Genomic DNA, 26,318 nt, shown 5'->3' on the forward strand with positions numbered 1-26,318 from the left:
ACTGTTTACTGTATCATTGATAGAAGTTGATGAATGAGAAAAATGCTGAACTGTAATCCCTTGAAGCATAAGAGCCTTTTGCTGCACACTACCAATTATATTTAGATATTCAGCACCTGGGAACAGGAGTATCACAAGTGCATTTTCTCTGTTTCATGTTTGCTATGGCTCACTTTAAAATGAATTCAACACAGAAGACGACAACGAACCAGCCTTTCAAATGAAAGATGGCCTTCTCATGACATCTGCTCAATCACTTTTAACATCTGCTGCTAATAATAACTCCAATCTTGATTAGTGATTACCTGTTCAGATAAATTAAAGAAGGGATTTACAATGCAGTCTTCAGATTTTCTGTGTTAGTTATAGGCTTGCTAGAATGAGCATTATATTGAGTTTGAAATTCATCATTGAAAATCATTCTGTGCTGAACACATGAAAGGTGGTGAGCTTCAAATGTCCAGTCTATATTCCCTGGGAGGTTCAACCAATTCAAAAACAGTGAGGGAATCAGGCTGAAAGGGCATTTATGTTTTGTTCTGTAAAGTAAATTAGGGCAAATGACGGAGACCTCACCCAGTGTTGTTTTGACATTTAAAACAGTTCAGTGTATTCATGAATTTAAACATTGCACACAGTTATATTTCAGAACTTGGAAACACAGTCTATTAGGTTCAAGTAAAATTCTACAAATACCAGAAGGCGAGTAAATCCCAAAAACCAACATATTCTGGAGTAATTATACTGAATTAACCCTGAGTAATTAACCCTTAGAATGAAAGCAGAAGAGCACAGACATGGACCATTATTGCAATGGGATGACAAGACCTCGCATACCAGCAGAAATTTCCATGAGTGAAAGGTCTATTTCAAGTCTTGGACATTAATGAAATTATATGTCTTTGTCTAAGCTCCATTTATGATCATACCAGTGCAGGAATTAGGGATAGGAAGAGGCCATTCAGCCCATCGACACTCTTCCATCATTCAATGAGGTCATAGCCAATCTGATCTTAACCTCAAATCCTCTTTCCTGCCAAATAACCTTTCACTATCTTGCTTGCAAAGAATCTACCTCCATCTTACAAATATTCAAAGATTTTATTTCCAAATTTCTTTTTGAGGAAGAGAGTTGCAAAGACCCATGACCCTCTGTGGGTCAAAAAAACTTCATCCCTGTTTCAAAACGGGCGCCCCGATACTTAAACAGTGACCACTAGTTCCTACATTTTTTCCCATAAGAGGAAGCATCATTCGCACATCCACCATGTCAAGACCAGAGGGTTGGTTAGCTCAGTTAGCTCAGGAGGCAATGGCCTACTGGTTTGATTGCTGGACAGTTAATCCAGAGCCCAATATAACATTCTAGGTTTGAATCACGCCACGGCAGATCATGGAATTTGAATTCAATAAAAACTATCCAGAATTAGGAATCTAGGTGACGACCATTGCCGATTGTCAAAAAAAACCCATCTGGTTCAATACTGTTCTATAGGGAAGGAAACTGCCATCCTTACCTGGTCTGGCCTTTGTGTAAATCCAGGCCCACTGTAATGTGGTTGACTCTCAACTACCCTCTGGGCACTTAGGGATGGGCAATAAATGCTGCCTAAAAGCAACACCTTGATCCCATGAATGAATAAAGGAAAGAAGTTGGCTGGACAGCTGGTTTGCATTGCAGTTTGAAGCCAACAGCGGGGTTTAATTCCTACACCAACTGGGGTTACCATGAAGGACTGTCCTCAGGAATGATGACCCTCAGCGTAGACCATACCACCAGTCATCTCTCTCTCTCTAATGAGATAGCAGTCTATGGTCTGGCAGGACTATAGTGATTTCAACTTTATGTCAAATCCTTTCAGGAACCTATGTGTTTGTGTGCTTATGTACAAAATGTCCTACCTGCTACCCCCTTTGACTCACAATAAAAGGGTTCAGCAATCAAAGAAAGTTAAATCAGTTGCTGTACCAATGTGAAATGTGCACTTTTTTTGGAAAGTTTACAGGCTAGGTTTACACTAATCTGCCAGACGGGGAAAGTAAAATCTACCCACAGCTTCTTTGCAATGTGTTCATTGACAAATCACATTTTTGGCCTATTTTACAGATGGTGCAATGATAAAAGCCACGGTACAAGATTACCCAAATGCTCAGCCTAAATCTCAATTTTACCAGATCCTTTGTGAATTTGAAAAGATGACCATATTTCTGTTTGCTTGGTCTATTTCCATCAGTTACTGGGGGATCAGGACATTAAATCCATCCGTTCACGACTAACCACAAGAAGGAAAGCACAAGGTGAAAAGTTCAGCAACCTCAGCACCTCCCTTATCTTTTAGTTAATCATGTTGGATAAATGTGAGGCGTTGTATTTTGGAGAGACAAATCAGGGCTGAATTTACACACTTAACGGCAGGGCCCAGGGGAGTGTTGCCAAGCAAAAAGACCTTGGGATGCGGGTTTACAGATCCTTAAAGGTGGAGTTACAGGTAGAGAGGGTCATGTAGGTGGCATTTGGTACACTTGCCATTTTAGTCAGCGCATTGAGTACAGGACTTGAGATATCATGTTGCAGCAGTACAGGAAATTGGTGTGGCCACTTTTGGAACATTGTGTGCAATTCTTGTCTCCCTCCTATAGGAAGGATGTTGTTAAACTTGAAAGGGCGCAACAAAGATTTACAAGGGTGTTGCCTGGGTTTGGATGGTTTGAGCTGTAGGGAAGAGTTTGAATAGGCTGGGGCTACTTTCCCCAGAACTTCAGAGGAAAGGGGTGACCTTATACATGTTTATAAAATCATGAGGAGCATGGACATGGTAAATTGTCAAAGTCTTTTTTTCCCCCAGGGTAGGAGAATCCAAATTTAGGGGGCACAGCTTTAAGGGGCTAGAGGAAAGACTTAAAAGTAACTTTTTCATGCAGAGGTGCGTGTATGGAACGAGCTGCCAGAGGAAGTGGTGGAGGCTGGTACAATTATAACATTTAAAACGCATCTGGATGGGTATGTGAATATTAAGTTTTGAGGGATGTGGGCTAAGTGCTTGCAAAATGGGACTAGATTTATTCAGGTTATTTGGTTGGCATGGATGTGTTGGACCGAAGGATCTGTTTCTGTGCTGTACATCACTATGACTATGGCTTAAAATCACACATACACATACTGCAACATTTCACTGTTTCGCAGAAGATTGACTTTTGTTTAAAATCTGTCTGGCTTTTGCTTGCTTCAGCATACATCATAAAACTCATGAATAAGATATGTTTGATGGCATTCATCAGAGAGGTTTCATCTATGACCATGATGATTTGAAGACTAATGACTTGAATCCCCCTGTTTCTGAACTTGGAATCCGTGTGTATGCTCAAGATATTAGTTTTGCCTATCCGCTCTGCATGTACACTGTTCGCTCTTTAACTTTTCATTAAGAGCACAAGTTAGCCAAATGAGGTTTGTCGATACTGAAGGAGAGAAACAAAGATGTGGTGGGAGAGAAAGCCTAGCCAAATGGACGGTGGGAGAAGGCTAAAAAAGTGAAGGAAAATGATTGATTTAGTTGTCCTATTTACCTTGAAACAAATACGCTCTGCTGTTATTATATAGTCCTGGTACCTGAGCAACTCCCGTCCTTGCATTATCTAGCAACAGTTCTGTGGTGACATCTATTTGCAAGTCAGGGTCCATTCCAAACCCTGAGACTAGAAAAACAAAACAGGATTAGCAATAGAGATAATGGGAACTGCAGATGCTGGAGAATCCGAGATAACTAAGTGTGGAGCTGGATGAACACAGCAGGACAAGCAGCATCTCAGGAGCACAAAAGCTGACATTTCGGGCCGAGGCCCTTAGCAATAGGGTAGCTGCACTGGGCACAGTTCAAATAAAGCAAAACGTTTGTTTCCTTTCTGTCAGTAAAGACCAATTCTCTGACTGTTTTGAAGATGTCACTGGACCCAAAACGCTAACTCTGCTTTCTCTACTCAGGTGCTGCCAGACCTGCTGAGTTTCTCCAGCAACTTCAGATCTTCTTAGTTTCAACTGAATCGTCAGATTTCAGTCTGTAGCCTCCGCCAATCAATTCAAATCAGTTTTTTTTCTTGTCGTTTTTATTCACGAATCACTGGTGCAGCTTAGAAAGCCCTTAAAATTGAGTTGACTATGAACTCGGTGTGAAAGCACGGATTTTTGTTTTACAATCCTAACATCTCCCGTAGAAATGCGCAGAAGTAAACGCAGCCTGGTTCTGTTAAGGAGAGAGGCCACAAATGGTTAACAGCCTCTCTCCCTAAGACACACACACACCCACACATACACAGGGCTGACCTGGGTCAGCCCTCTTCACAGTTGTCACCTTGGAGTGTGAAGCTTTGTACTTAATGCTAGACCCCGGTTTATTTACTGCTCAATATCAAGGCGGTTCGAGCTATGTCGCTTTCTAATGAATGGTGGATCGATTTCTCGCTTTATACAGCAGCCCTACCCCATAGTCTCACAACCCGGGTCGCTACATATTGGCATGAAGTTAATTCTCTTTTTAAGAAAATAAAATCAACCTCAAGTGAGCAAGGCGATACATTCCCAACTGACTTCCAAGCAGAGGACCAAATGGACTCCGATCAGAGCAGGCAGGACAGTTTCTGAACTTTAATTTTACTGACTATAATTAATCTGAGCAATGACGGGAACTCTCTCTATTGCGATGGGGAAAACAGTGTTCAGAATAACAAATGAGCGCATTCTCAATAAAACAAAAACCGAAAGAACTGCGGATGCTGTAAATCAAAAACGAAAACAAAGTTGCTGCGAAAGCTCAGCAGGTCTGGCAGCATCTGGTACCGGACCCGGAACGTTAACTCGGATTTTTTTTTTCCTTCACAGATGCTGAGCTTTTCCTGCAACTTTTGTTCTTGTGAGCATTCTCAATCTGCACAGCTCAAATGAGGTAGCTGAAAACAAGAAGGGTCTGGGGAGAGCTGGGGAAGCCGAGCGCAGCCCCGTGTTTAACAAAATCTCCAGTGGGACCGCCTGTCCTCTCACAGGCTTCTGAGATTCAAGTCAAGCTCCATTAGACTGACCCCCAGGCAAGATCTATCCATTTCACCGGAGAAGAGAAAGGATTTGAAATCAACAAGCTTCTTGGAAGCAGGAGAGGGGACAGCCGCTCTAACACTTATCCCTCAAACACATAACTTCCCAACAATAAATAAAAAGCAAAAGATAAAAAAGGGGCCGCGGTTTCTTCAGAAGGATGCATTGGTATCATCAAAACCTTACCTGGTTTTGCAGAGATCATGAAAGCTAAAATCATTGGAATTAAATCCATTTGCTTCTGCTGCAACATTGCCTCGTCCTTGGATGTTTTAATTGCCTTCTCGCTGTCTGTCTGTGTGTGTATGCTTGTTGTTTTATTTTCCCCGCTTTGCTGTATGTTTGTAAATATCAAAGCACTGTTAACCACAGCACGGGCAGCTGCTTCCTCACTACTTGTCTGAACTTGGCCAGTGCAGTGCACGCTCTCTCTCTCTCTCTCTCTATGTCTGTCTGTCTGCCACTTGGCAGCTCCTGAAAACGCCTGATGTTCCTCCGAGGAGCAGTCCACCCTCGATGGGATAAGGGGGAGTATGAGTGGTGTGTAGAGTGTCGAAATCCTGCGCACACCCACGGATATTGACCAGTACAAGCCTTCTCCTTCCCTCCCTGCCTCCCTCCGTCGCCTTCAGGGGAGCTCTGCTTGAGCTGATGCTGCAACCTCTACAATCTCTTTTGTACGAGCACCTCGCCCTTCCCCACACCCCCCCCCCCACCCCGTTTCCAGGTTTATATCGCTACCGCGCCGGCGGCCACCGAATCCAATCGAGTAATTCCATATTAAATTAGATTCAGTTCATTCTTATCCTCCAACATCCACACTCCTGCACGTTCAAACCCAGCTTCTCCTTCGAGAAAATGTGTCAGTGAATCTAATCCAGCCAGGATGTGGATGGAGGAACAGAAGCACTGAGTGTCGTCCCAAATCCCACTGAATTGTAGCCTCTCAGAATAAACGCACCGCTGAAAGCACACGTGTGACATTTAAAATGACATTTATTTCGTGTTTCTTCAAGTTACATTATAGGATAATCTCTAATTTGGACATCATAGAGGCAAATATATAATGCATTAGGTCGTATTTATACACATAGATACAAAATCTGAGGTAGGGCCTCAAGAATAATGATCTATTAAATAAATCGTGCACATTACGTATGCAAGATAGCCATCAAGCATAGGGAATGAGACACTTACATTAACTTAGATGTATACTTGTAAATGTGTGAGATCAGTCAATGACTGATGGCCTGATTTGAGGCACGTATCTGTATCCATAGGCAGCAGTACCCCATATAGGATGCACATAAATATACATGACATTACGTAAGTAATTAGGAATTAACCTATACAGAGATAGGTCCACTTAAAGTGCCTGAGGACACCACACATGTCACATACAAATGACTTACTACATATGGCAAAGTATAGGTTACACTATTTGCGTTTCATCAAATACAACTTTTATTTCCGACGCTGGGACACATCAATAAGGCCAATGGTCAACCTGATGCATGGAAAGACAATGTGTAAACTTAATAAGAAAAATGTGCTTCGGCAGCTTTCAGCTTCACTCAGCTTTCAGACAGAACCTGTCTTTGGTACCCACTGCCTGAAGATGGCTTATAGGAATAACAAGACTGAGAATAAGTATTGCAACTAACATTAAGGTGCAAAATGACTAATACATGTTCTTTCAATATTTATATATTATTATATGATCAGTATCAAGGTGCTGACTGGTCAGCATATACCAGGAGAAACACATTTATAAATGGTTTTCATGGGTTTGAACACTGAAAGAGGTCCAAACTCTATACGGAAATCAATGACATCATTTGATGAGAACTAATCATACATATAAAATAAATAAAATCATGAACGTAAATTTTACCTGAGACCCTCTTAACACAAAGACAGACAGACGGAAATATTGACAGAAAATCCCCGGAAGACAACTACTGTAAATTTCAGACTAAACTGTTTTAAGAAGGTTTTTTTGGTTAAAACTACACTATGCTCACCATCTCTACGTTTTTCATAAGATACTTAGAGGGACGTGACACCACTACTACGCACTATATGAACACACCTCACTTTTTTAAAAGCATGGACAACTAGAAGTTACATCATAATATGAAGAAAATACAGTCTGGCCAATTAGTGGGAGCAGGAATAGTTAACATTGTCTTGGTGCTGCAGAGGTTGGAGTGAACATATTAACCCCAGCCCCTATTGGAAAAAAACGTCAAACAGCAAGAGACTGTACAACGCATTACTTTTACAATTTCTTCCAGTATTTAGCAACATAATAAGTAGAATTGCACAACAAATTTTTTTTCAGCTGCTGATAAAGTAAATAAGGAAACTAGAATGTATAGATTGAGATAGCTGTTAGGCACAAATCACAGGACAGATTCTGTAGGCAAAACGTATGTGGTGGGAAGACAGGGAGGTGAGTGAAATGGGTGGGAAAAATTTGGAATTGGAAAGGAGCTGGGAGGAAGATGGGATCAGGGAAACACATTGAAGCGAGTGGCAAATGAAGACCAGTAAAAAGAGACAACAAGAGTCAAGGAACTCTGAATTAACATCACGCGTGAAAGGGAGGGGAGATGGACAATGAGGGAGATCGAGTGAAAGAATGAAGGGAATAAATGGGAAATAAAGAATGTGGAAGGACAAGAGGAAAATATAAGTGGATCATGAAAACTGAAGAGAAAAGGAATGACAGTATGGAGGGGAAATGCAAGTAAAAAGATAAGATTATTTCAAAGTGATGATGCCATAATTTGAGTGGGCAGGTATTCTAAGAACTGGTAAAATATCCAAATAATAAACTATGTTAAACCCATATATTTATGTAGAGGGATACTAGAACTGAGATCCTAATTCCATGTCTTTGGGTGGCAGTTTGAGTCCAAGAGAAGAGGTCCCAAGGGGATCCATCATATTCTTGTAGCGTTCTGCACGGTGCTGAGTTAGGAATGGACCCCAGTCGGGTTGGGGGCTGCACACCAGCTTAAGCCTCTGAAAAGGTAAAACACAATTTCAGAACTAAAAACAAAACATTCAAATAATGCTCTTTACAACACAAACAGCCCTAAAGCTGTACTTGCAAGATACAAATCCAAAACATTATACCTCTATAAAGGAACCAGGCGCCAAATGCATCTTGATCACGAACATGATAGGGATCCAAATGACAGAGCAGGCCAGCATTAACCATCCCATCACCATCGACCAAGCTGGATATTTGTAATTTTCATATGTCATCGGCTCCCACTGGTAAAAGCTGAAGCAAAGGATAAACTAGAAAATGAAAGAAATGCATATAGGATTATTATTCAGAAAGTGAGCTCTACAGTTTGTTTCAATTATTAACAATTAAGTTATTCTAATCCAACAAATGCATAAGTAAAAGGAACTGCAGGCTATAAACATGCCAACATATAAATCAACCTTGAAAAGACCATTAGACCCTACGATGCTCATCCACTGGCCTTCACAAGAGATATGGAACTTCTTGTCTTAATATCTCCCTACCATAGAATGTTTTAATCTATTTCCCTGCATCACAGTTTGCGATCAACATCAAATACATTCGTGAACTACTTAGCAGTAAATTAATGTTGATGGATATATGCCAATGTCCTATTCTACACATAAAATACAGCATGAACACATATTTCACGCAATGAACGTAATGCACTTGCTCATCACCTTATCAATTTGCACTGATAAAAAAAATATTTATATTGCACCTTTAGGTCCACTCCAAAAGACTTCACAGTCAGCTAAGTATTTCAGTCCAGTGTAATGAAAGCAAATATAGCAGCAAATTGCTTACAACAAAGTTCCATCAGTAACAATGAGATAAATGATCAGATAAACTATTTTAATGATGCTACTGAGAGAAAATATCAGGACTATATCCTTTATCTTCTCTGAATGGTACAATAGGAATTTATTATAACCAACAGAGAGCAGGCAAGAACTCTGAAAGATGATCGATCTGACAGTGCAACTCTACCTCAGTAGTCCACTGCAGCTTGTGTTGAAGGAGTCACATCTGAATGTCATGTAATGATTTTTGTAAATAATTTCTTTTAAAGCTCTAATGAGTATTTTAAACACTGAAGGTGGAAATAGCCTGACATGAGTAGCTGCCCAGATATCAGGCTATTAATTAAGACATCTTGAAAATAGATTCTGATTACTTATGCATACTGAGTGTTCCATAGGTGAAACTGATCTCTCATGGTGCAAATTACATAAAATAGCAGTTGCCTTAGGTTTGTCAAAAAAGAATTGTAATGCAATTTCAGGATTTGTTACGTTGCAAAGTAATTCAGTTTTGCTTTCGTAGTTCATGACATAGTTGAAATTTTTTTATTCCTTTTGATGATAATGTGACATAAAGGTTCAAAATACACAAGGTGTTCTGTCAATATAGGCACTAAACTCGGGTGGTATTTCTCTTCAAGAATGTAACACTTTTACAATGATAACTTGGAGTTATGTAATGGCTTTAATGTAGAAAAATATGCCAAAATGCTTCACTGAAGCATAGTCAGCCAAAAATAAACTGACTTCTTTGCTCTGTCTCTATCTTTCTCTCTGCTTACAAGAAATTCCCTAAATTAAAGCCCTGAGCCCAGGTATATTGTTGTCTATATAAAAGCCTCCTTCTATGACTCATTGTTAGTGTTTAGCTGAGTGTGCTTCTCCGTAACACAATTTTCCATTCTACATTAAAGCCATTATATTAATGCAAGTTATTATTGAAAACATTGTAAGTCCTTGTAAATTGAACGGCAACCTGAAAGACCCAAGAGAAGATGTCAAGTAGCAAATAGTGACAGCTAAAGCTAAGTTTTCCTGTATCTGATTGCTACTTAAACCATCAGTAAAGAGTGGGCCAACAAGCCTAGTGTCGCATAACTGGGAGGAACAGGTAACTTTGCAAACCATAATTTCCACCACAGGAGATACCCTTACATTATAGTTGGACCTGTCACAGATTAGTTCACAACAAAGTGCTATCATTAGTCAACAGTTCCATGATAATTGTGTCATGCCAATACCAAGATCAAAAGGTGCCAGTGTAGGCACAATGGGCTGAATAGTCTCTGTCTTCACTGTAATAATTCTGGGATTCTGTACAAGACAAGGTAGATTAACCTTGGTCCTTTGGTCTACTAATCCCTTCACATAATGGTAGACATCTGTACAGTATATGTAACAATGGCGCAAAGTACCAAGTTATTTCTCAGTTTCTAGTATTGACATCCAGTAATGAAGAAAATGGAAGCATTAGAAGATATGATACATACTGTAAGAATTGTAGGAGTGACAAAGGCCCAACAAATTCTCCAGAAATAGCTAGGTTGGAATCCAATCATCATCTCGATATCTTCACAAAACCGTTTCAAGCCTGTTAGCACAGAAATTCAATATTAACTGATATCATTTGATTGGGCACTGGGGCTGTGTGAGGGGGAGCACAGCGGTGACAGTGGCTATGAAGACCATTACAAGCATACTTTTTCATGCATTTCACCTCTCTAAACTGTTCTCTGCTCAGGCAGGGGAATGATAGAACAAATGAACTACTTTAACAAAATAAAAATCACCCACCTTAATGAAATTCAAACATTATAGATATACTGCAAATGGAGCTGATGCAATCCCCCCACTTTGGACGGATACAAAGCAGAAACAGATTCAAAAATGTGCAAAATTCCTCTCTAACTGCAGTCAAAGTGAAGTGAGTCTCAGATTAGGTGTCAGGTATGAGCAGTGTCACACTATTTCATCACTGCTGTTGCTATTGTATTGCTCCAGCCAGTGTAAAGACAACATGTGTAGTGTCATGTGGTCTGAAACCAAAAGGCAGGCCGTCTACATTGAAATGTCATTAAATACCTGATAAGTCCATTTGTTCACTTATATTTTTAAAGCACTAAAACTATTTCAATGCAGATCAGCCCGAGTGTACATCCTTCCAACAAAAACATGCTATGAGTGGGGCAGGGTAACTCAATGCTGTCCCTTTTGAACCCTGCTATGACCAATATGAACACAGACCTGTTCCCTCTTTAGGTATGCACCTGGATTTATTACATGTCTGACTTAAAGATTGGATACTGATGCTCTACAGTGATATTTCATTGGGTTTAATTCATAAATGCAAAACGTCCTTATAATCCATATATGTTTCAATGGTGAACTCCTTCTCTAGGAGAAATGACTTCATTGGTGACCAGTAACTATCAATTAAATGCTTGCTTACACATGTGAAAAACAAGTTTCTTGTCCATTCAATGATATTGCGACTACATCATTTGAATAGTGATTAAATGGTTAATTGCGCATTCAGGACTACAAATATGATTACTTTTCTCTTCATCTTTCAAAAGCCAGTTCCTGGTTGAGTTCCAAATCTGCACATGTTTCATTGCCTTCTGAAGAGTTCTTCTGAGCTTGAATGCTTTTATGGCCGACCATTATAAATATCTTAGCAGATGCTTTCACAGTGATAGTGGTCTTGCTGAAAATGCAGCAATACTGAGATGGATTTTGTTTGTGTTATAGGGTGAAGTTATTATAGATTGTAAAATCCTATTTACACGTCCAAGACTTGGTTGCAAATGCCAGGTTGGCATATTTCCCCTGATCGCTGCTTCACTCCAGCTTCTGCAGTTGAGATGTTTGCAGAAAGAGCACCACCTTGTGGTGAATACAAATTCTGACAGAACAGATGGCTCTCCATTGGAGCTAATGGGACTGAACGTAAGGCACCGCATGTAAAGGGCGTCAAATCCAATACTGTTCCTTTAGCACCACTGCTTAAGAGTAATTTTCAGCTCATTGTTAACTAAAAATTATTAATGATAGCTTAATTTCTCACCTACAATACCCCACTCGGCTGTCATCTGACACAGGTGATTGATTTGTGCCAACATGTCTGATCCTTCTCTGAAGCCACAGATGTAATGAATGACCCCTTCACCTTCCCCGCAAACCATCCAGTCTTTTTAATTAGCCTTAGATGGCCTGGGTCTAATTAAAACTTAAAGTCACAGCTCAATTTATGGGTATCAACATGCCATTTTAACAATAGGCCATCTCCATTCTCTGCACAAAATTTGGAGTCACCAGGCTCTTAGATGAGTTTTACATTTTTCTTTAGATCTAAAGGGCCAACAGTTTCAGGACTGCTCTTTTTGGCTTCACAAGACTGTCTGGGGCCGTTCCTTCTTCCAAGCCTCTACCTTCCCTCACATTATTTCCTAATTCCAACTTCCACTCCCCAAATATTAGTTGCAACAGCACCATCAGATGCACCACTTCCAAGAATAACTCCACAAAGCCCTCCCGACATCCTCCCCCTTCATTCATCAGTTGCCCCTTATGGGGATCTCTTTTCCACCTGTGGTCTCCATCCTGGAGGTGAACTGCCTTTTTGAACTATTGTCTACATGCTGTAGATAAACCCACAATGCTGTTAGGGAGGGAATTCCAGGATTTTGACCCAATTACACTGAAGGAAAAGCAATGTACTTCCAAGTTCTGGCTCCCACCAACTCAGCAGCTTTAAGCATCGCTCAGTGTTGCAATGAATTCATGTGGCCCAGGAGCTATCACATTTACCACCCACCAATGACCAGATATCCTCAGATTCCAGCCCAAATTAAAATCAAGGCAATGGTTACAGTATTCAACTTTTACATTGTTGCACTTTCATTATTTAAGTTTCACAACATGTTAACTGTATATATTTTTCAGCCCATCTAATGAGAAATATACAGAAATATTATTTCACTAACATAGGTTTCTTTTAAAAATTCATTTGTGGGAGAAGGGCATTACTAGCTAGGCAGCATTTATTGTCCACCCCTAGTTGCCCAGAGGGCAGTTAAGAGTCAACCACATTGCTGTGGGTCTGGAGTCATATGTTGGACAGGCCAGGTAAGGACGGCAGTTTCCTTCTCTAAAGGGCATTAGTGAACCAAATCAGTCTTCCCCAACAATCAAACTCTTCATTGCCAAGTTTTATTGAATTTAAATTCCACCATGGTGGGATTCAAACCCAGATTCCCAGAACAATACTTGGGTTTCTAAATTAACAGTCCAGCAATGACACAGCTAGACTATTGCCTCAACCTTTCATGTTCTTTGATTGTTTTAAAGTGTCTCATTGTCATTTAGATAGTCTGGATGCATTATTATGTCAGTAACGATGGCAAAAGTTTGCACACACCAAGTTCCCATTCACAGTAAATGGGGTAAGGGATCAGATAACCTATTTTTTTCTAATGTTCTAATGGGTTAACCTTTTAATGGCAACAAGAACACATCTGTTCTTCTTTATATGCTACCAGGAAATCTTTGACATCCACCTCGAAGCATGTTTTTTTCAAATAATATCCCAGTCTATAATGCAATATCTTCTTTGTGTGTCAGCCTACATTGTCCCAATATCTCAAGTCAGGCTTGAACCTATGTCACTCTACCCCAGGGGTGAGAATACCGCTCCCTAGTTAGGCTGACAGTTACAGAAAATCTTCTTAACTACTCAATTCCGACAGAAAAAAAATCAATGCATTAATTCATCACAGAATTTAAATTTTGCACAACATTATTCTAGCAATCAGTTGTCAAAAGTCTGAATTGCTTTGTCTTCAGGTGGAGGATTAAATGAAAATATGTGGGTTGGTTTATAATAATTACAACATTAAACCATAATGTTTAACAGCATTATCTGGCACAAGTGTGTCATTATCTGGCCTTTTAATGTAGATTTCTCTCATATTATGACTGAAAAGGTTTGTTAATGCAAATAATTCACCAGCATGCGCTATGCCATTCATACCGGCAAAGGAGTAACCTCTAAGTGAAATACTGAAGTGACTGACTTTATGTTATTTTCTAGAATTATGCCTGAATGAGAAAACAGATGATACAAATGCTGATGTGAATTTCACAACATATTGATTGTGTAAGCTGAATGGCTTTGCAGCATAAGAGTCAATAAACTAGATCGCTCTTACCGTATATGTATGAAACTCCCACTAGTTCAAATATTGCTATGATGACCAGGGAATAGGAAGCTGCGTATGTGTCTACCAGCTGTAGCATGTAGATTCCACCCTAATATCACAAAATAAATCAGTGTTGGATTGTGCAAATGTCGAACTGCAATATTACAATTAGTGTGTACACATTCTTGAAATCCATCTACCATTCCTGTCTCAAAAGACATTTCAAAATAACTGTGGTGTAAATGAATGGGAGGAACAAGATTAAATCACATCACTATTTTTAGTTAGATATTCTGTGGAATTAATGAATTAAAAACAGGTTAAAATAGGACTGTTTAGCTTCAGGTTCCCATGGCAATGTGAACACAAGTTACGCAAACTCCCTTTCTTAATCTTTCTTGTTGCCATCATTTAATTCTAGAAAGTACGGTATAAAAGCAGCATTTCATCATCATGACAGCTGACCCTGAGTCGGGTGCAATTAATCATTTGTTTTTTTTTCATCTATCTCGATGATTATAGTTCATTCCTAAACATCAATGAGTTTAAGACCAGAAGGTTAAGGTATAGTTTTTTCACTTCTGGTTTTAGTTACTCATGGGACATGGGCATCACCTGTCCCTAGTTGCCCTTGAGAAGGTGGAGGTGAGCTGCCTTTTTGAATCATAGTCTACATACTGTAGGTAGACCCACTGTTAGGGAGGGAATTCCAGGATTTTGACCCAATGACACTGAAGGAAAAGCAACGTACTTCCAAGTCAGGATGATGAGTAGCTTGGAGGGGATCTTGCAGGGTGTGGTGTTCCCATGTACCCGCTGCCCTTGTCCTTCTAGATGGAAGTGTCATGGGTTTGGAAGGTGCTGTCTATGGAATTTTAGTGAATTTCTGCAGTGCATCTTGCAGATAGTGCACACCTATGCTGCTAAATGTCAGCGGTGGAGGGAGTGGATGCTTATGGATAATTGCCAACATCTTCACCTGCTCAATTTTTAGGCAAGAATCCATTATTGTAAAGTGCTAAAGCCTTTTAAGTACAGGAAAATGGGCTGAAAGCTTATGCATCTCCATTGATATATTCCTCCTTAACATGTCTTCAATCATGAACAATACATGCTTAAGTAATGGTCTGGTTGTTAATTCATGTTAACACCATAACCAGGGCAGAGGGACTACAGGGTGCCACAACAGTAGGAACTGAAGGCATCTATTCTGTGTTGCTGTTGTATGTCAACAGGCTGCGTGTCCAGCTCATTGTGATTCAAATGCAGACACATTCGCAATTGCCTCTGCACCATGTGGCACCATAGGATAAACTCTTGAGGTTGGTTGGCTCACTGAGCTGGCTTACTGTTCTGCAGACGTTTCATTGCCCTGCTGGGTAACATCATCAGTGCAACTTCCAATGAAGCGTCGGTGTGTTTTCCCACCTGGTTTTTATACTCTAGAGTCCGTTGAGCTGGGATGCCTCACTTCCAATTTTCCTTCATGGTAGAATGATTGAGTTTTATGTGTTTATTAAAGGCTTTTTCATGGAATACCAGGCTTCCAGGAATTCCCATGCCTGTCTCTGCTTAGCTTGTCCCAGGATTTTGGTGTTGTCCCAGTTGAATTGGTGGTTCTCCTTATCCATATGGATAGAGAAGAGTGAATATTGGTCATGTCTTTTTGTAGCCAAATGAAAGTACATAGAAAAGTCACACACATGGACCAGGTATTGATATTCAACAGTAACCATACCCCCACACAAACAAAGCTGCGTGCGAACATTATTTAAACATGCAACAACACACTGCAGCAACATGGAACTACGCCAAGAGGAAGAAGAATACCTCTTCCAGGTTTTCAGGGATAATAGATATCCAGAAAACTGGGTCAGAAGATGCCTACACGAACAATGTCAGGAAGATATTACATGCCCCGACACACCCATCACATTACCCTACATCAGGAACACCTCAGAACTAACCACAAGACTCTTATGGCCACTGGGCATCACAGTGGCACACAAACCCACATCAACCCGACGACAACTGCTCACCCGAACTAAACACCCACCCCGCCCCCCCACCCCTGCCATGGACAGGAGCAATGTCATCTACCTGCAGAGACTATGAGAAACACTGTATCAGACAAACAGGAAGGAAACTAACAACAAAGGTACACAAACAGCAACTGGCTACAAAAAGACATGACCAATACTCGCTCATCTCAATCCACATGGATAAGGAGAACCACCAATTCAACCGGGACAACACCAAAATCCTGGGACAAGCTAAGCAGAGATAGGCACGGGAATTCCTGGAAGCCTGGTACTCCACGAAGAAAGCCATCAATAAACACATAGAACTTGACCCCATGTACACTACACTATGAAGGAAAACCGGAAGTGAGGCAATCCAGCTCAACGGACTCCAGAGTTTAAAAACCAGGCGGGAAAACACACCGACACTTCATCGGAGACTGCACTGATGATGTTACCCAGCACGGTAATGAAACTTCTGTGGAACAACAAACCCACCACAACACCCACAACCCGAACTACAAATCTACTCCAAAACCTTAGAGGATAAATTCTGCAGGTTTCCCTCCTTGGTTAATTGACAGAAGTGACAGCATCTGCACCTTGATTTCTTCCACACATTCTACCAGAGTCTGTCTCCCTGAAGCAAAAGGACCTCCCCAGGAGCCAGCCCTGTGTAAAGGTGTAAGGACCTGTGGGTGGTCTGGTTCCCTAATGACAGTAATGGTCCTAAATAGCAAAACGCAATGCAATTACCTAGGGTTCTTGAAACTATTCCTTTAATTGTTATGTGTGCCAGTGAAGGGGTGTACAACTTCATTACAAGAGATGACCTGAGAGATATGAGGGCCTGCAACAAAAGAGGTGGTTTGCATTTTATGAGGTAATTGGGGTATTGTAAAGTGCCCTTAATAAGAGGACATTATGAAAACTTTGAGATCGGAAGAACTGCAAATGCTGGAGTCAGAGATAATACAGTGTGTAGATAATACAGAGGAACGCAGCAGGCCAGGTAGCATCAGAGGAGCAGGAATGTTGACATTTTGGGTTTCAAAACTGACATCTATTTCAAGCCCACCGATTCCCACAGCCACATAGACTGCACCTCCTCACCCACCTCCCTGCAAGAATGTGCTCCCCTACTCCCAATTCCTCTGCCTCTGCTGTGGTCTGCTCCCAAGATTGGGTATTCCACTCCCAAACATCCCAGATGTCCTCTTATTTCAAGGACCATAACATTCCCTCTTCGGTGGTCAAAAATGCTCTTGACTGCATCTCTTGTGTTTCCCACACCTCTGCCCACAAACCCCCTCCCACCAACAAAAATGAAGACAGAATCCCCCTCACATATCACCCCACTAACTTCCGTATTCCAAGTATCATTCTCCACCATTTCCGCCACTACAATCCAACCCCACACCAAAGACACAGTTCCCTCCCCACCCCTATCTGCCTCCTGTAGGGACCACTCTCTCCGTGACTCCCTCATCTGCTCCACACTCCCCACTAACCCCACCATCCCTGGCCTCTTTCCCTGCAACCACAGAAATTGCTACACCTGCCTCTGTTCCTCCACCCTCACCTCCATTCAAAGCATAAAACAAACCTTTCACATCAGACAGAGGTTCACCTGCACATTTGTCAATGTGTTCTGTTGCATCCGCTGCTCCCGATGAGGTCTCTTCCACATAGATGAGAACAAGTGGAGACGCGGAGATCATTCGGTAGAGCATTTGCACTCTATATGCAACAAATAACCACGCCTTCCTGTCAGAAGCCATTTTAACATCCCCTCTCACTCCCTGGGTGACATGTCTATCCTGGGCCTCCTCCAGCGTCACAACGACACCACCTGGAAACTGGAGGAGCAGCACCTCATATTCCACCTTGGGAATCTACAGCCCAATGGCCTCAACATGGATTTTACCAGTTTCAAAATCTCCCCACCCCCAGCCTCATCCCATGTACAACCCTCCCTCTCATCCCTGGCTTCTTGACCTGGCACATCCTGTCCATCTTCTCTCCCACCTATCCGCCCCACCCATCCCACTGACCAATCTCCACCACTCCCTACTGCACTCACCTCTCACCATCCCACCGGCCTTTCCCTCTCTCCACTCCTCCTCTCTTTTCTGTCTGGCCTGCTTTGTTCCTCCAGCTCCACATGGTGTTACCTCTTAATATGAAGGCTTTGTAGTGTAAGGCTTGTTTTAAGAGAATGAATGAACAGACTAGCACCTCTGACATAACAGCAGGGATTGCATCCCTGGCCGAATGTTAAAAATTATATATATTTTGAGTTGAATGAATATTTTGTATCTTGTGTGTCATGGGTTGGGGGTTGGTGGAGAGACATGGCTTAGTTTAATTTTAAATTTGTTCGGTGAATGGTACCAAGAACAACAGGAAAGATGTTGTTAAACTTGAAAGGATCCAGAAAGACTAACAAGGATGTTGCCTGGGTTGGAGGGTTTGAGCTAAAGGGAGAGATTGAATAGGCTGGGGCAGAGAGCCAGAGGCTGGCGGGTGACCTTGTAGGGGTTTTTAAAATCATGAGGGGCACAGATGGGGTGAATAATCAAGGTCTTCTCCTCAGTGTAGGGAAGTCTAAAACTAGAGGGTATAGGTTTAAGGTGAAAGGGGAATGTTTTAAGAGGGACAGAAACAGAGTTGCTGGAAAGGGTCAGCAGGTCTGCAACATCTGTGGAGGAGAAAACAGAGTTAATGTTTCGGGTCCAGTGACCCTTCCTCAGAACTTGTTCCTGATCAGCATCTGCAAATCCATTTGGTTTTTATTTAAGATTTAAGAGGGGCCTGAGGGACACTTTCTTCACACAGAGGGTGGTGCATGTATGGAATGAGCTGCCAGTGGAAGTGGGGGAGGCTGGTGCAATTACAACATTTAAAAGGCATCTGAATGGGTATATGAACAGGAAGAATTTAGAGGGATATGGGCCAAATGCTGGCAAATGGGATTAATTTAGGATATCTGCTCAGCATGGATGACTTGGACTGAAGGGTCTGTTTCGGTGCTATACAACTGAATAACTCTATAGCTCTAAGTCTGGAGTTGTGTTTTGTTTGCATGTATTTTAATGAGGTTTTTTTAACCTTGGAGTGAGTGTTTGGTCTTGAAAATGTACAACAAAAGGAAACTATGCAGTTGAGTTACTAATGGTCCAGACATACAGAAAGATATAACAATCCAGAAATCAAGTTAATTTGTCCATGTGGGTATCAAAGAGCGGAGGCAAGGCTCCTGAACATGGATTTTAGGAATTTCTGTATTTTTCATGAAGTTATTATCAAAGTGAGCTTAGTTTGCAGTTTGTTTTAGGTGTCTTACGGAAGAGAAACAGCCGAAGGAAAATAACATCTGGTGACTGTGCTGAAATGTGGAAGGGAAACCATTTGCAGCTGTCCCAGCCTAAGCCTGGGGAAGAAGTTTTAGAATGAGAGAATGACAATTTGTCACTGAGGCTTAAGGACTTGTATTGACATTGCAAGAATAAAAGGAATAATGTGAACTTGAATCCTTTCCTCATGCTTTAATGAAATTTTTCCAACCTTTTGTATTGTTTCATGTAATATTAATCATGTTTTTTTCTTGTTTAATAAACATTTTTTATGTGTTAAAAGTACACCGACAGCCTCTTGTGAACACGTTCCATAATTACTGGTTTAAAAATCAATGTTAGGATCTAATAATAAAGTGTGAAGCTGGATGAACACAGCAGGCCAAGCAGCATCTCAGGAGCATAAAAGCTGACGTTTCGGGCCTAGACCCTTCATCAGATGGCCCGAAATGTCAGCTTTTGTTCTCCTGACATGCTGCTTGGCCTGCTGCATTCATCCAGCTTCACACTTCGTTATCTTGGATTCTCCAGCATCTGCAGTTCCCATTAGCTCTTAGGATCTAATAAGCCAGGTTATACCCTGGGGTCTGGTTGGTCCAGTATTAACAACTACAGTGATCATACCAAAAGCAACAAAAAGTAGAACTTCTGTCTTTTGAAATTTGCTGTGCTTTCACTGATATTGGGACAATATCTTACCTGGGTTACCATGGGAATACCCATGAAGAAGAAAACCACACAACAGACTAATGTGAACAAAGGCTTCTTAGGTCTCAGGTATCCAGGGAATTCATCCACTACTGAGGTCACAATGGTCTCAAGGGTTGCAAACTTAGACAAAATTGGAAGAAGTAGTAAGTTATACATACAATTATAAAATGCTTTATTTACATTATTTTGCTGTTTAGAGCTATTTGAATTGGGCAATGCTCCTGTAGCCACAAAACCAAATGGAAAGCAATTCTCATTTAAACCATAATCATAGCAATTGAACATTTTAATTCTGAAGTACAATGAGGCATAATTGCAAGGTAGATTTTCAACCTGTTGCCTGGCTCCAAGCCTGCATTGCAGGTTGGCCAATGCTACAGAAATCATTGCAATTAGTGGATACAAAAACTGAGCTGTTACTGTAGGATGCGCGTGATTCCCCACTGGCAGGTTTCTATACTCATAACATGTTGAAAGTATACTCCTGTCTTTTTTGTCAGTGACAATGCAGCAGAAACTGTACTTCAAAAACACCTCACTCGCTGCAATGGACTCTGGGAAATGCCAAAGTTGCGAAAGGCACGATGTGAATGAAGTTGTTTTCCTGTTTTCTTTTAATATGCAGTTCACACATTGCTTTTGTGGTGAGGTTTACATTATGAATTCGAACAAAAAGACACAAGAGACTAGAAGCACTTGAGAAGCTAAGACAGAAAAGTCGTTGTCTCAAGTGTAGACTCCATATTCAAACAAGCAGATGTCACACTACTAAGTGGCAGCCAGAGTATCATTGCTGATTTGAGTCCAGTTTGACTTTCTTTGAAAATCGGCTCAAAATATTAAAATAATGTCTCCAATCTCCACAGAGGCTGCCAAACCTGCTGAGTTTTTATTTTACTTATTCATGAGATGAGGGCATCACTGGCTACGCCAGCATTTATTGCCTATCCCTAATTTCCAAGATGGCAATTAAGAGCCACATTACTGTGGATCTGGAGTCTCATATACGGGAGAACAGGTAAGGATGGCAGTTGTTTTCTTTGGAGGGCTTGAGTGAAAAACAGATTGGCTTTTCCAAAACAATCAATGATGGGTTCATGGTTATCATTAGACTCTTAATTCCAGATTTCTAGTGAATTCAAATCTCACCACCTGCCATGGCAGGATTTAAACCTGGGTTCCCAGAACATTTTCTGGGTCTCTGGGTTAGTAGTCTGATGATGATACCATTAGATCATCACTGGCCCTGGTTTGCAGTGTTTTGTTTAATTTCAACTCTCTAGCATCCACCATAATTGAATATTTTTAAATCATTCTCAGTTTCTGAGTTTCAACATTGCACTCTTTGGTCATTATTTTCTAACCAACTTGCTCAGAAGTGCCATTGTTACAGCAGTTGAAACTTGACATCAGGCCTACTGACTCTATAGACAGGGACACTATTACTGGGCTACAAGTACCCGACAGCACTCATTGTCAATATCAAGTAACAACATTAAGCGTGTTCACGCCACTCAAGATCCTTGCTGCACGTCAGAGGATGAAGGATAGCACCACGGGTAGAGGTGGAAGCTGAACATAAGGTGTTCAAAGTAAGCGGTGCGAAATCCAAAGGTGCCACCTATCTATGATGTCATTTGGCCTCTGCTATTTTCTGCCTGGGGTGGCTTTCTGTGATAAGTGTCGATAGTAAAAGTTGAGTCAATCAGCCAGCACAGAACCACAGCAATTTACATCTTTTCTAAAGCTGGGACCCTCTGTGGACAGTGTTACACAAGCACTATATTCAGCAACAGAATCATCTGGTTATCATTCTTCTTCCTTCTCCAAAGACCTCTAGATTTTGTTCGGGTATTTAGGATTATGCATGATAATGAAGGCAATGTTGACCTGGCTCATCCAATGGGAAGGGGTTGGGTTCTGATTGCAAACCTTGCTTCCACTCTATGTTAACTCTGCTCCACTGATGCTGCTGAGTTTCCCCAGCACTTTCTGCTTTTTGTCCCAGAGCTTCAGCCTGAAGTTCTCACTTACTAGATCAACAATATTGTTACAATGCTAGACCTCCTGCAGCTGGCCTGCCTGTGAACTGTTGTCTCATTACCTTTTGTAACATAGACAGGGATGTTTTAACTATGTTAAATATAGTTATACATGCGCAAATTGGTGTTGAAGCAGAACAAAAATAATACAGTTCATAACCAGAAATAAATGGCCACAGGCAGAGTTTAAGCAAACATTATAAAGTGCAGATAAGTAAAATGTTACAGTTAAAGTTTTGATGCCTTGACCTGTCAGCATTCATAAGTTGAGTAATTCAACTGAAATGCATCATATATACCTTCATTAAACTTTCCACACTGGGAAGCATTGATTCACTAAGGCAGTAAACCAAGGTCTTTTCCCCATGGTTGTGGGGGAGGTGGAGGTTCCAAAACTAGGCATAAAGCGATGGGGAAAGATATAAATGGAGACATAAGAGGCAATGTTTTCTGGCAGAAGGTGATGTGTGTGTGGAATGAGCTGCCAGAGGAAGTGGTGGAAGCTGGTGCAATTACAACATTTAAAAGGCATCTGGATGGATCTATGAATAGGAGGTGATTGGAGGGACATGGGCCAAATAATGGTAAATGGGACTAGATCAGTTCAGGATATTCGGCCAGCATGGGCGAGTTGGACCGAAGGGCCTGTTTCCGTGCTTTTCAGCTCTATGTCTCCATGATTGTACATGACCCACCAGCAATTCCACAAGTTTGTAACGGCGACAAGTTTGCAGCCTCTATATCACCTATCAACCAGATTTTATATCATAGTTCAGTCTTAATACAACCATTGTGCCCCATATTCATGATTGAAATTATTTCTTTCATCCCTTGATGAACCTGTTCAGATGTCATAGTTATAGAGTCACAGAGATAAACCCTCTAGTTTTGGACTCCCCTACCGTGGGGAAAAGACCTTATCTGTTTACCGTGCCCATGCCCCTCATGAATTTCTAAACCTCTATAATGTCACCCCTCAGCCTTTGATACTCCAGAGACAAAAAGCCCCGGCCTATTCAGCCTCTCCCTATAACTCAAACCCTCCGACCCTGGTAACATCTTTGAAAATATTTTCTGAACTCTTTTAGGATTCCAATATCTTTTTCATAGCAGGGAGACCAGAATTGAACGCATGTGCTATAACACACCCACGCACTTATCACAACCTGAAGTAGGGCTTGAACATTTTAGCCTAGAGGCAGAGGCACTCTGACTGTACCACAACACCCTTGAGTTGTGCAGCTCAAAGCACTGCGATCAAAATAGCAAACTCACTGATGCTGCTCTCTCAGCAGGAGATATGTTTGAAGCAAGCTCCAGTTGGAGAACCAATCATCATCAGACATATTTCGTGCTGTGATTGCTGCATCGGCAAAACTATTTCAAAGCTCTTAACTGTGAGCAAGTTGAATGAGCTTGGTGGGTGTGAGTTTCTAGTGATTACTATACGGAACTGCAAAAAGCCCAGAACTTGACTTGGCTGGTTCAATTCAGGGCAGGGTTGACTGTCTGCATGTCCACATTGTAAAAAGTGTTTCGGAAAACCACGAGTGAGCGTAATGGAAGTGTGGCAGAGCTGCATCCCGGTGCAACTACACCATTCACCCTGATGTGCAATTGGGAAAATTAATTCACCTCCAAATGCGATGTATTGTAGGTCAAGGGTTAAAGAAAAGATAACAAAAAGAATCTGCCTAAGTGATCCTCTTGGAGAAAGGTGTTAGTGAATTTCATGTTGTCTTCCTTCAACACATGACCCAAGACCCAGAGAGAACAGAATAACATTTTAACAGAGCGAAGCAAAACACAACAGCAACAGGTCAGCATTGAGTGGGTTGTGACTTACCATTGTGTCCAATCCAAGTGTTAAAAGCATCAAAAAGAAAATGATAGCCCAGAATGGTGATAATGGCAGTCTGGTTAGAGCTTCTGGATACACTACAAATGCAATACCTGGACCTGGGACAGACAGAACATGCACTGGTTAAAATTAGCCTCAGAGACACACTTTCCCCCACTCACTCGGACAGAACTTTTCCCTGCCGCCCTCTAACCTCAGGAAAACTTCTGATCTCAGGCTCATTGATGGCCATGAGGTGAGAGTTGTGCCTGTCTGGGATATTGTACATTTTGGTGTCAACCTAAAGATTCTATCGAGTTCACGCTGAAAAGAAAAAAATAGGTTTGTGAATGAAAATGCAATATCCCGTCTCTCTTATCAGAAATGAAACTAGCAATCATAGTATTGCTTAAATGTGATTGAATGTTTAGACATGAGTGGATCAGCAGTTAGGACAGCAGAGTGCCTTGGGCTGTCCATATTTAGCATTTTAGTCAAAGAAACAAATTTGGCTGTGAACATGTGTGGGTGCATGTGCATGTGTGTGAGTGTGTGTGTATTGCATGTGCATGTGTGCATGTGTGTGCATGTATGAAAGTGTGTCGTGTGTGTGTTTATGAGTGTGTGGGCGTGTGTGTCTGCGTTTTTGTGGAATTTGAGTATGGGTGTGTACGTGTGTGTGCATGTTCACAAGTGTGTCCACATTTGTCTGCTTGTGTGCATCAGTATTGTTAGTGTGCCTTTGAATGCTTGTGTGTGTTAATTGTTGTAGAAATCCATCTGTTACATGAATGTCCTTTAGGGAAGGAAATTGTGGTCCTTACCAGGTCTGGCCTAGTTGTGAATCGAAACCCACAGCAATGTGGTTCATTTTGGAAGGAAGAACAAAACAGCACAATAATATTTAAACGGAAAAAAAACTGCTCAAAACTGCAAAACAAAGTGACTCAGGGATAATTGAACATGAAACACAGAAAGCTAGCACTCAAGTGCAGCAGGGAATCAGGAAGTTTAATTGAATGTCTTTTCTTATTTCGCGGATATTAAATGATAAGATTAAGGAAGTCTTACTGCAATTGTACAAGGTGCTGGTGAGCCCACATCTGCAGTATTGAGAAAAATTTTGGTGCCCTTATTTAAGGAAAGGTATTGTTTCATTGGTGACCGTTCTGGGAAAGTTCATTCAGATATTCCCTGTTACAGAGGAAAGAGCAGAGTTTAACAGTCTCACTGAGCCAATACAGTGTGGTGCTGGAGGAGCATAGCAGGTAAGGCAGCATCACAGCTGCAGGAGAGTCAACATTTTGGGCCCAGACCCTTCACAAGGGGGCCCAGGTTCAGATCCTGCTATGGCAGATGGTGAAATGTCAATTGAGTTTTGAAAAGGGGGCGACAATGGTCTAGTGGTATTTTTACTGAAATGTTAACCCAGCAAACCAGATAATGTTCTGGGCAGCCATATTCAAATCTTGCTCTGATAGGCGGTGAAATTTGAATTCAATTTAAACAATCCTAACGAAGAGTTTAGGCCTGAAACATTGACTCTCCTGTTCGTCTGATGCTGCCTGGCCTGCTGTGTTCCTCCAGCTCGACACTGCGTTATCTCTGACTCCAGCATCTGCAGTTCTTACTATCCCCACAGTTTCACTGAAGTTTGGAAGAATGAAAGGTGATCTCGTTGAAATGTAGTGGATTCTTAAGGGGCTTGACAGGCTAAAAGCTGAGAGGATGTTTCCCCTCATGGAAAAGTCTAGGGCAAGAGGACATAGTCTCAGAATGAAGGGGCACTAATTTAAGACGGAGATGAGGTGAAATTTCTTCTCTCAGAGTGTTGTGAGTCTTTGGAACTCCTTACCACAGAGAGCCGCGGCAGATTTCTTGTGTATGTATATATTAGGCTGAGAGTGATATTTCCTTGATTAGTTGGGGAATTAAGTGCTACAGGGAAAGGGCAAGAAAGAGGATGTGAGCAATGTAAGGTCAGCTATGATCCTATTGAATGATGGAGCAGGCCCTGAACAGTCTACTCCTGTTCCTATTTCTTAGAGGCCTATGGCAGAAGATGGGCCATCCACTCAGCACTTCTAGTTGAAGACAGAGAAGAAGAGCCAAGAAACTAGAAATGTTCCTGTCTTTACAGATGCTGCCACACCAGCTGTGCTTCTCCTTAATTCTCCACGTTTGGTGCAAACCCTTTAGGTTTCTCTTTAGCATT

At 41.4% G+C, this 26,318-nt stretch overlaps 2 protein-coding genes across 8 annotated transcripts in view; both read right to left on the reverse strand.

Annotated features, from left to right (window-relative positions):
- The window catches only part of LOC125459556 (protein kinase C-binding protein NELL1-like), an 858,388-nt gene extending 852,652 nt beyond the window's left edge, over nt 1-5,736 (reverse strand). For 5 of the 6 annotated variants that reach the window (XM_059652176.1, XM_059652181.1, XM_059652177.1 and 2 more), the window contains exons 1-2: nt 5,273-5,736; nt 3,568-3,696 (exon numbers count right to left, since the gene is read on the reverse strand). In XM_059652176.1, the coding sequence (XP_059508159.1) occupies nt 3,568-3,696; nt 5,273-5,339 (196 nt within the window). In that variant the 5' untranslated portion in view covers nt 5,340-5,736. The remainder of the gene's footprint in view (nt 1-3,567; nt 3,697-5,272) is intronic. The other variant, XM_059652179.1, reaches the window with a different exon arrangement.
- Nucleotides 5,737-6,090: 354 nt separating this feature from the next.
- The window catches only part of slc6a5 (solute carrier family 6 member 5), a 62,480-nt gene continuing 42,252 nt past the window's right edge, over nt 6,091-26,318 (reverse strand). For both annotated transcript variants that reach the window (XM_059652183.1, XM_059652182.1), the window contains exons 11-16: nt 24,110-24,222; nt 20,210-20,341; nt 14,143-14,242; nt 10,423-10,523; nt 8,231-8,398; nt 6,091-8,116 (exon numbers count right to left, since the gene is read on the reverse strand). In XM_059652183.1, coding sequence (XP_059508166.1) covers nt 7,961-8,116; nt 8,231-8,398; nt 10,423-10,523; nt 14,143-14,242; nt 20,210-20,341; nt 24,110-24,222 — 770 coding nt within the window. In that variant the 3' untranslated portion in view covers nt 6,091-7,960. The remainder of the gene's footprint in view (nt 8,117-8,230; nt 8,399-10,422; nt 10,524-14,142; nt 14,243-20,209; nt 20,342-24,109; nt 24,223-26,318) is intronic.

The sequence above is a fragment of the Stegostoma tigrinum genome, chromosome 17 (assembly GCF_030684315.1).
Source record: "Stegostoma tigrinum isolate sSteTig4 chromosome 17, sSteTig4.hap1, whole genome shotgun sequence".
Taxonomy (NCBI): Eukaryota; Metazoa; Chordata; class Chondrichthyes; order Orectolobiformes; family Stegostomatidae; genus Stegostoma; species Stegostoma tigrinum.